Genomic DNA, 11,650 nt, shown 5'->3' on the forward strand with positions numbered 1-11,650 from the left:
ATTTAAACTCAATTACTTATTACTTGAATTTAATGCACAATTGCACTTCTAACAGAAGTTATTTCTTGAAATAAAATGTTAAAAACTATGATATAATAAATTGGTCGTATTCTTTTTTTTGTCTTCAATAAAATGATATCTATATATATATATATCTATATCTATATATATCTATAGATATATATATATGATTTCTTTGTTTAATTCTCCGTTAGTTAGAGGCAGATCAAACTGCTGAGAGAAATCTGTTTATTATCATCAAGAAACAGTTCACATTAAAATACTGTGTACACAACTTCATACATCTTTGAAACGTTTTTTCTTTTTCAAATGAAGCATTTATTTGCTGTTCATGAAAAAAATTTGCTCAATATGAAAAAAGACAAAAAAGGAGGTGCAATCGTTTTCCTCTGATCAATTAACAAAAAAAAACACAAAAAAACATTTTCTTGGGAGTCTTCTTGAAACAGATGCATCTTAAAATCTGTGTTTTAATCTTGCCTGAGCAGATATTTGCGAGTTAGCAAAGTAGCATATTTTATGGATGTACTGGAACATGCAATTTTCCTAGTCTCTTATTTTATAAGCCATCATGTGAGTTTGCTAACAATGGCTTGGTTCAAGGAGTTCAGCTGATTTGTCCATTTGTCTAATGCTGTGTAGCGAGCTCCCCCTCTTTTCTGGTAGTCCAGTTCTAGTAGCTGGTTAACCTGGTCGATTCGGCCATGGATCGTACTTTAAAAAACAAACAAACATGAGAAAAAGGTGAGAAAATGTTGTTATTCTTAATATAAAAATGCAAAAATGAAGTTATAGTAAAAAATGGATCTTCCTTCTTTGAAAAATTTGCAAGTGAAACATTACAGCTAGAACTTGAAGCTATCTTTAGAGAATCACAATTACAGTTCAGCCCCTTACAGGAAAGAGGATGCAAATTATGAGGAAATGCCATTTAAGGAAAACTTGTCAGCACTTCTGAAAACATACTTATCTAAGATGCACTGCACCAGCAAACTTTCCACGTCACACACGTCGATGTTCAGCTCCTAAAAAACACACACGTTTTATTCTTACAACTAAATGTAAGAGACAGTCAGGCCGCACACAACAAAAAACATTTTCACTCTAAAGTAGACTCATGGTGGCATTGTGCAGGAAAATAAAACATCTTATTTCCAAATACAACATTTAGTTCCAATATTCACAACAAACTGCACTTGTTGTTGAAGTCCTTTAAAGATCCATGTAAGATGCTGCAGATCTTTCAACTTTGAAACTCTCGGCTTGAAGCTTGTGCAGTTTTGAGTCAGAGAGCAGCTCGGACGAGGAAAACAAAGACGTACATGGATCTACTTGTCTACAAGTGGATGCATCAGAATGGAGCAGAGCAGGACGCCTGTGGCTTGCTGTTGTAAGCTCTACATCAACACCTACAAGCTTTTTCCAATGGCATTTTTTGTCTGCTCCGATTTCACGATTAGAACAAAGAAATATTTAAAAAAAAAAAAAAAAGAGTTTTATGTGTAATGTCATTAATATAAGCCCTCCATCATGAGAACATGTCACAAAAACATGTTAAGGACATCAAAAACACTATTTTTTAAAAAGATTGGTTCTTTAACATGAATTGATTTCTCATTTACAGAAGTCAGTGGATCACAATTTTAGAAATTCACCAACAATAAAGTTAAAAGTCCTGCAGATCATAAGAACATTTTAGCCAATCACTTTTTCTCTGTAAACTGAGGCTCAAATTGATCAAATTGAAAAGTTAATGAAAATATGTTAGGATCACGTCTTGTTGTAGAGCATTTTACAATAAACCTACCAGTTTTGTTGAAGTATTATGTTAAAATATCAACTTAGCAACAACAACAAAATGAAGTCTTCACACCAAATCAAGAGTGGAAAATAAATAAAGCTAGTTGCTCTCACTAAAACTAGAATCAGAATCAGAAAGCCTTTATTATCATTGTTACACAAGAAACTTGTGACAACGAAATTCCGGTGCTCTCCAGCTGCTTGAACAATATAAATAAGTAATATACTAAAGAACAATAAAATAAAAGAGACTCTGTTTGTTTAATGTTGCTTTTAGCTCCATAAACACACGTGTCACCTATCACCTTGGAATCAGGAAGGCCTTCTGATCTGCATTTTCACCACTGATGCAGTAAAGCAGCTCAAGTTTAAACCATACCACATTATAAGTTCCGGTAACTATTTTATTTTTTATTTTTTCTGTTGTTAAACGTCACAAATGTATGTATTACTTTGACTCCTGTTTGTGTTGTAGCAGCCCATCCACATTCTTTTTTCTTTCCCTTCCAAAATAATGTGACTTTTTGCTTCGAAGGATGCTGGGTACTCACCTTAGAAATAAAAGGGATATGTATTCTGGTGTACGGTTTGATGAGCTTGATAAGTACTTGAGTTCTAATGTTACGCAGCAGCTCTGGAAAACATACACATATATCATCAATCAGCCACAGAGGATATAAACAAGTAGACACTTTCTTCCTCATTATACTAATATTTATCACTCACCCTCTATGTGCTCTCTAATGAAGGGGTCGTCCATTATGTTGCTGTGATTTGTTTTTAAGATTTTCTCAAATTCCGTGATGTCATTGTTCTGGTAGGCGCTGAAAAGGGAAAAACAATCCCAGTTGTTTCACTACAATACATTGTGCCCCCGTGACCTACACAAAAACTGCCATCCTGACACATTAAAAACACAATTCACTATAAATACTGAGACAATTTTGGGCGTGTGTTCTTAGTTTCTTGTTTATGTTCCACAACTCAAAATAATAAAATAAAATAAAAAAAATGCTTGAAAGAGGAGTACTAACACATGATCTTTATTTAAGTATGAGAACAAAAGACAAGGAAGCAAAAACATGAGGGAAGGCGTAAGCCTTGTTCTGGGATTTTTTTTTTTTAAAGTATTGCAATTTATGCTGATAGGAACAAAGTAAAGAGTTTATAACGAGATTACAATCACTGTTAACTAAGAATAAACAAAACAGAGCATTAAGTGCATTGTCTTTAAAGGGTCTATATATCGTGCAAAATTTGTTTTTTTGAGCTTTTAAGTATTTAATGCTAATTCCTCACAAAAAACAACCACAAAGCGGTTATTTGATCAAGTCACGCATTTCTGAGTGTTCCTCTAAAAACCTGGGCTCTGACCACCAGCACTTTCCAATCCATGAAAATGAGCAGGTTCTCACAATCATATGTGAGATCCCATATTTGTGAGAACTGTATGAAAGTGGGGAACCACCCCTCCCAGGAAGAGTCTGCGCTGGCAGCACTGTCCCCAGATTAACACACACACACACTTTCTCCACTGAGCTAGCTGTGATCGGCTAAAGCACTTTTCTTTTATACGCACAATGTACACATCCATCTTTGTAAGGAGTGAAAGGCGGTGCCTCAGAGATTGAGGCGTCTTACTGCTGGGTAAGAAAATCTGCTGAGAAAATAACTAATATAGCATTAAACATTTGTTCTTTAGTTTGCCAAAGGTAATATATTATGGGTAATATAATATAATTTACTCTGAAAGAATTGAAAAAAAGAGTGGTATAGGCGCTTTAATACAAAACATGACTAGAAAGGCAGAATTATGCTTTATACCATCTTTTAAAATGGTAAAATGATCACAACACACATTTACCACCAATCTTTCTCTTTTAATCCTATGACTGTTACATAATAACAAAGTGGTGCAAGGTGTACTTTGCACCACTGAATGAGACACTGGAGATTTCACCCCAGCTATAAAACACCAAAGGCTGGTGACAACCAAAACAATTACACAACTCAGTGAAAAACCAAAGACCAGTTTAGGAGGAACTTGACACAAAAGAACATACTTCTCAGCAGATATGATTTCATTGAGATGTCTATGTACAGATATACTAAAGCTCTCATAATATTGTCAATTGTTGCACAATGTTTCTTGCATATCCCAAAATGTTTTCTTTATCAACCAATAAGTATTTTTACATCAGATCTATCTCCTGGTCAGTTGTATCTCCTTATGCCATCTCCTTCTTGGACTTCCAAATCAATGTACCGTATTTTCCGGACTATAAGTCGCCCTTTTTTTCATAGTTTGGCAAGGGGTGCGACTTATACTCCGCAGCGACTTATATTAGAAATAAATTGAAATAAATACATTGTTAACCCTCCTGTTATGGTCATTTGTGAGGAACAGATATGATGTTCCTGGGTCAATTTGATGTATGAGGTATGTTAAGTGTTAAGAGTATGTTAAGTGACTCAGTGAATCAGCAAACCTTTTTTTACAGTAAGATCTTGAAGGCTAACAACATAATGTTCTATTTTCCAATTATTTCATAGATTCAGAAATGCAATAAAAATGACAACTGTTTCTACAAATACAGGATGAAAACAGAGTATTAGTTGGACAATGATGCTTCATGAAAGGAATAAATAAATAAGTATGAGAAAGAATTACTGTGAAATTATGAGATAAACAGTCTGCTATGAATGTGTCATATAAGGTTGTGAAAGTTAAAATGCGACTTATAGTCCAGTGCGACTTATCTGTGTTTTTTTCTACCTTATAATGCATTTTTGGGCTGGTGCGACTTATACTCCGGTGCGACTTATAGTCCGGAAAATACGGTATTTAAAAAAAGTAATTAATAATAAAAAAAAAAAACATCAAATGAAACTTTACAACACACTTTTTTTTGCTTCTTTTCTACTCCCTTTACATCCTATAATTCCCTGGCTACGGTAGCCATTTTTGGTCCAGTTGTTCAGCAGGGAGCGTATTTAGTCTTAGGAATCTCAGATTGAACCAAAGCTCAAAGAACTTCTATCTACATTTATCGTATTTATTTGTGTGGAAAACGTTGATTTGTTAAGTTGCTCCAGATTCCCATTTAACTAAATGTGTTTGGTTTTTTTCATGTGGTTGTTTTAATGCTGGACAAGCAAAACATGCAGCCATTGAACGCACGTTAAAAGTTAAACCAGGTCAAACTTTGACCAATCAGGGACTGGGATGTGGTAGTGATGTAAGAATGGCATCCCTTTTAATTCACAGAAGTACCAACCGTTTAAACATTGATCATAGAGGAGAAATAAATAATTGCGGTTTGTGCCTGGTCAGAATTCTGACACCAAGTCAGTCATATATCAGAATAGAGCTGTGAGCCTGGAGCAAGATTCACAGGATTTGCACCGCTGCAACATTTCACTCTTTTATTGACTTTAGCTGTTTTGTCCATGGCTTCCGTTGTGAAGTAAATACTTCTTATACCCAGACACTCACCTTACCAAGTTGGTCATAGCAAGAATTTCAGGGTCGTTTTTGTATGGTTTGGCCTTTGTGAAGAAAAAGAAAAAAGGTAATTAATAATACTTAAAAATCCTTTAAAGTTATGAAGTTATCTTTAAGGGGGAAAACAAAAGTATTGTTTTAAGACTTTTCAAACAGTTTAGAGACTTTATAGTGACAATATGCAACTCAATGGATTTTCTTGTCACGGTAATATTTAAGGTCGACACTGGAATCCATTTCTGTGGCTTTTCTATCTTTATCTCTATCATTATGTCACACAGTTCACATTGGAGATCCATGATATGATCTGGTGGAGAAGCTCCCTTCACACCACAGATTCAGCGGCAATGAACCAAGATGCTAACGTCATAGATGAAGAGGTTTGTTCTTTGTTGTGTAAGGCTTTGTCACACTCATTGTCATTACTTGTTTTTAACCCCAGACAGCCATTTATTTTAAGGGCTCTTTAAATAATTCAATCTCAAGTTTCTATATTATTTCTAATGCATTTGTCTATTTCTTAGAAAGGTGTAATAAAGTAGCCATCATTTTCTTACCTCTTGAGAGTCAAAAGGGTTTATTCCTGACTTCATTAGCATGTTTGCTAACACTAGGTACTTTAGGCAAGTGGTCCGCCTCGGGCTCCCGGACTCATCGTAGTTTTTGAAGGCCTCAAAGAAATCTGTGTGAGCTTTCTCAAACTCGCCTTCTCTCAAGTGCATCTTCCCCCCACACTCTACAGAAAACAAACGACACATTTATTAGAAAACATCACGTTGCTGTCACGTGTACACGCAGGAAACATTTACGTTTGCTGCATTTTTGTACCTCTTATGACCCCCATTATGAGTGGGTGAGGAATGGCAGATTTAATGTGAAGAGACTGTTCATACAGGGCCTTCAGTTTCTTGTTGTTTTTCTGTGCGGTGTACATCTGGATTTCCAAGGCGTAAATCTCCAACAACTGTGTGCCTTTCTTAAGGTCATCCTCTCCATCATCTGTCTGGAATTGAAAAGAAATGCATGGACGGATGAGCAAATGTGACAGTACTAAGGATATCCCAATCCGGTTTTATGGGCCCAGATCCGATTCCGAGTCCTTTGAGTATCTGCTGATACCACATCCCAATCCAAACGTTGTGGAACACGTTTACAAATGTTTTCCCCAGTTATTATTTAATTGAGATTCTTTTATCATTTAACACTTTAACAGTTCACCTCTGTGAAAAAGATTGAACAATCAAGCAAAAATAGTACAACTATTAACTAGAAAAAATCTGGACTACTAACTAGTAAAAACAGGTGATAATTGGTCATGTGAAAAAGTTTGGTTACTGTAGCCTTAGTATCTTTAGAGGTATTGATCTTTTTTTTATTGTGATTCAAATCTCCATTAAAAATTCTTTAAATTAAAGATGAATTTCTTTAAAAGAAAAAACGCTGCTGTAGCATAAACATGATGATGAGTGTTCATGACTAGTTCATATCAATGTAACCATTTGTTAGTTTTGGTTGTTGCTCTTTTCCCCGCAGCAGCAACTCACTGCCGCCTCTCTGTCGGCAGCATGGAGAAAGCCATTCTCATTAAAAAGTAACAAAAACCAAATCTTTTTTTCTGTTAAAATGCCTTTGGAAGTCATTGTTTGAGTTGAGACAAAACCCAAGAGACACTTGCTGTCAGTTTCAAACATTGATTAAAAGAATTATTGAGCCTGGAAGTTGACATCTGTTAACTTTACTGTTTTTGTGCCTCCTGCTCAAACTAGTGTTTTATGACATTAAAATGTTGTGGTCCATTCACGATTTGCAGACGTAAGTAGAGTATTTTTTTGAAATAATAAGCTTGAAAAATACAGCGCTGATCATAATAAGAATAACATCAATATCTTATCCCTGATCGGGATCAACAATCGATTTTGATCAAGTCTGAAATTCTGTGATCAGGCTTGATTTCCGATCACATGATCGGATAGGGGAATCCTAGACATTACATCATTGTGGTAAAATAAATGCTTCTTTTTAGACCATATTTATTCTTCCCAGTGATCTACTGAAAACTCGATTAGTTTACAATTTTAGGGGCAAAACCAAATCAAACAGGCCTCAGGGCTTCAATTCAAAGACTTCACATAAAAAGTTAGTTTGAGGGACTCTGTTCAAACCATCTCCACTTTTACAAACAAATAAAGTGCAAAGTAAGTTTTTGCCTTTAAGTAAAAAACTTTGATGCATTTCTAGGTCTCAGTGCTCCGCTCTATAGAAAAGTAGCTGCTAAGAATGGGAAATATATCGGTGCCAGTATCGGTATCGCCTGATATACGTATAACTGGAGTTTTTCGGTATCGGTCCAATATTTAAAAATGTACCAATATTTTTCAGACTGCTTTTTCTTTTTGAAATGTATACTTGTTCCTAATAGATTTGGAGGTCAGTAATTGACTGTTTTCAGGTAAATGTTATTTTGGATAGGGATACATGTTGTTCATAATAGATCGCGGGCAATGGGGAGCTTATGGTTTACAGTTATGTCCAATATTCAATAAATGGTCTGAATGTTTAGACATACATTTTCAGATAAGTTTTAAAGTGATACTTGTTCCTATGAGATCCTTTGCTGTATGTTAAAAGGGCCAAGTACATTGTGATTATCCACTAAAAGAAAAGTGGGGCATTTCTAATAAAGAAACAAAACAGAAATCTAAACTTTGTGTTGTTGCAGACGCTTAAATATTGGTATCAGCAAATATCGGCTATCAGCCACAGTTGCAGGGAAAATATTGGTTACCGGTATCGGCCAATAAAAATGTATACCACCCCATGCCTAGTAGCTGCCTTGTGTTTTGATGCCTTCTGTGTGTACTGGATGCCTCACTGCAGCAAATGTTTGGCAACACAAGCCCAGCACAGAACACAATCCTAAAAATATAAAAAGATCAGAATTACCTGACATGATTGGTGAAGTTGCCTTAAGATCTTCTGGAGCTTTCCATACTCTTCTCTCTCCAAGTACAACTTCCCCAACTGCATAAACATAAACCCAGAAATCAACGTTTATTGTCGCAAAAAAATAAAAATAAATTATACTTCGGGAAGACGTTTTTTTTTTTTAAGCAAAGAAAGTTTTTAGAGAAAATTGTTTACCTTTGTGTTGGTTTTAAACCATAATCTGTCATTTTTTGCATCTTTCAAAGCCTCCAGAGTGGTTTCATAAAACTCTTGTAGTAAGTCCATCTGCCATCAATGAATAGATTTTAGAATGGGGCATATAAAGTGTGGCGATGTGAACCTAAAGGAGCAAACTAAAAAGTCCACACAGCTCTTCCCTACCTGTTTGGAGGTAGATATATAGTCCAGAATGGAGTTGATAGACTTCTCTGAATAGTTTCTGGTGACAGCACTTCTTATGTATGTAAGGAGCTGCTTGTATCTGTTCATCATCTCTGGAAAGTTAGTCTGTGACGTTTCAAAATACAAAAACTGTCAAAGATTACTCAGATCCAACTCTAAATATGAAAATAACAAGAATACAACTATTTTATGCAGCTTACCAGTTTAAAGTTGATTTTAATCATCTGTTTAAGTGCTTTGAACCCCCATTCCCCCTTCTCTCCCTCAAGTTCCAATACCTGAAAGTAGCAAAAAGTCATCAACAACTCATGTGTTTTAAAATATCATAAAGTGTGTACGTTAGTTTGGTGGTGTGCGACTCCACCTTCTGGAAACTGCTGAGAGCTGCTTTGGGATCGTCCTCCTTCAAAGCTTTGGAGTTGTAGTACTGGTTTTCCAGGTCCACGTTAGGCTCAGAATTACTGTCTTCGGAGTATTCCTAGTTTTAGAACAAAAAGCGAGTCACTTCCGAAATCAGAAAACTCAGAGAAAACGTAACCCGATACATTATTGTGAGAAAAGGCACAACAGCCATGAGCTAACGTTTGGTTAGCCAACGACAAGGTTGTGCAAAAACAAATATATAATGAAGTCAACAGTTGAATCGTAGAAGCAAAAACTAAGACATATACTAAATACTAACTATCCGTTCAGTTTAGCGATAGAAAAGCTGATTCATTTAGTTAATTAACATCTTATAGCGACAACATTAAGCTTGCAAAATAGCTAACATTTTTTCTGCAGGCAACTTAACGTTAGCAACAAGCTAACGAACAGCTAGCGTTAGCAAGCCCACGCCATTGGCACGTTCCTGCTTTGCCCAGCGGACAAATGATTTAATTTGTTTTTCATGCAGTATAGCATTTGTCATGGAAGTACCAGGTCGTAATCCTCCTCGTCATCGCACATAAAATCATCCTCCATGTCCGACATCTTGAAGATGTTCCTGTTCCTACTACCCAGACTATCAGTATTGCGGCCTGCTCTGTGTTTTGCAGCGTTCAAGTGGTGAGTCGAACGGTGCCGCGATACGCACTGACGCATGTCCGTCGACAGATGGCGCTGTATGACAGTGTCTATCCATTGACCATAACACAAGTGCTATTTATATTAAAAAAAATGATAAAATAAATAAATAAAGGATCTATATTTTTATTAAATTTTTGTTTGGCCTACAGTCAACCAATCTATCTGCGTGTGTGTGTGTGTGTGTGTGTGTGTATATATACATACAATGTGGTTTATTTTTGGATTAATTATAAAGGATTTAAATAAATAGACTGCAATTGTCATGAACTAAGCAGAAGGATCAGTATTTAGTCAGCTCTGAGCAACTTCTATGTTACATGGATTTCCTGAGTTCCCAGCAGCACCGTCTGCCACACAGAGTGCATAGGCAGCACTGCATCTCCAATCTCTGTGTGTCACTCTGTCAATCATTCTGCACTGGATCATTGAAAGATTTTGAGTCCTGAAGCTTTTTTTGCAATCAGTGCAAATAGCATATTTGTCATCTGTTTATTTTAAAAACAAAAAACTGATGAATGGCAATGAATAACTCAAGTGTATCGTCTGATGAACTCAGCTTGGACACGATTTTTACAGTTTACAGACACAGATGAGTAACAGCAATATAGGGAAAGAATTATTCCGGAATTGAATTCTAAGAATAATAAACGTCTGGAGAGTAATATTCTTGAAGCTATCGTGTGTGTAAAAAATCTCCTTTTTGTCTTTTTGATGTAACTGACAGTGTTATTGCATTTTTTACACATTACGTGGTGTGACGATTCAGCTTTCTACAGTCTACACATACAAGTCAGAATGTTGTAATCATTAATGGTGACACATCTTTAAGTGAGCGTTCAGTTAAGTAACGTTATAGTTTGAGCACACACCCATTAGCCGCATGCGTGACAGTGTACAAAGCCAACAGCAATGCCATGTGTTATGTCTGTCAGCATTCCATTGATGGAAGGTGCTAGCATCAACACTGAAGAATCAATGCCAGAATTGTGTGGATCTGACACAAAATACACACTACACTCTAATTTGTCATCACAAAGCCCATAGAGCCTCCTGAAATGATGTGCCATTAGACTTATTCACAAACCTGAAGTATACAATTAGACACAGAAAATTAACCAGAGGGAGAACCATCAAAGGCATGCACACCCCAGCTGGGGTTGGGAGAGGCTTTAGTGTTTATAAGGCAAGTGGGAGCTTATTACAAAAGCCTGATGTAGCTCAGACAACAATATTTCAGAAACAAGTACAATTGGAAGACATTTATCTCTCTGGTGGAGTCAATAAGGAAATCCCCCTAAAGTAACATTTATCAGTGTGTAAAATGAGAGTTCAAGTGTTGCATGTGACCGTAAAGGTTAAGTGCTTGTCCTGGAACACGGCCTGCTTAATCCAAATTAAAGGCCCTCGCTTATAGGTACTCACAAGAAGGTGCAAACCCTTGATGTCTTGCTGCCAAGCTGCCTGTAGATTATTACTCATACATTAAAACACATGCACACAGTTCTATGCCAACAACCTGCAAAGCTGGCAGCACGGCAAAGCCTCTCCTCAGGCCATCACAGCAGCGCTCACTTCCCAACCTATTCAAGATGCGTGACTAGCCAGTTTGTTTTCTCTCCATTAACTTTTTTTTTGTGTGGCATTTTTACAAGGGATGTTGAAGCGTGTCTCAATTTTATGCAACAAGCTCTGTGATGTGGGGTTGTTATTCCACGTAAAATCCGACTTCCAGGGGTTGTAATTGCCAGTGCAGCCGTCCACACGCACTCCTCCTGCGTGACACGCAAGCATGATGTGTGGTATGTGCACTTTGAGTGGGGTAAGTGGGTTTGAGGGTACTGATATATGTGGCAAGTTTGTGTGTGTGAAAAATGTAAAGCTGTTTTAAAAAAAAGCAGAGTGTGCTTT

At 36.5% G+C, this 11,650-nt stretch overlaps 1 protein-coding gene across 1 annotated transcript; it reads right to left on the minus strand.

Moving 5' to 3' along the window:
• Nucleotides 1-235: 235 nt before the first annotated feature.
• Nucleotides 236-9,790, minus strand: cops2 (COP9 signalosome subunit 2). The gene is made up of 13 exons (XM_004066892.5): nucleotides 9,593-9,790; nucleotides 9,039-9,152; nucleotides 8,875-8,952; nucleotides 8,654-8,779; nucleotides 8,468-8,557; nucleotides 8,270-8,347; nucleotides 6,155-6,329; nucleotides 5,884-6,062; nucleotides 5,318-5,370; nucleotides 2,548-2,645; nucleotides 2,373-2,455; nucleotides 988-1,046; nucleotides 236-735 (listed from the first exon to the last, which is right to left on the minus strand). Exons 1-13 carry the CDS (start codon nucleotides 9,755-9,757, stop codon nucleotides 591-593), a joined length of 1,443 nt encoding a protein of 480 aa, XP_004066940.4. The 5' UTR covers nucleotides 9,758-9,790; the 3' UTR covers nucleotides 236-590.
• Nucleotides 9,791-11,650: the final 1,860 nt, after the last annotated feature.

The sequence above is a fragment of the Oryzias latipes genome, chromosome 3, assembly GCF_053564925.1.
Source record: "Oryzias latipes strain Hd-rR chromosome 3, Olatipes_Hd-rR_3.1".
In the NCBI taxonomy this organism is placed as follows: domain Eukaryota; kingdom Metazoa; phylum Chordata; class Actinopteri; order Beloniformes; family Adrianichthyidae; genus Oryzias; species Oryzias latipes.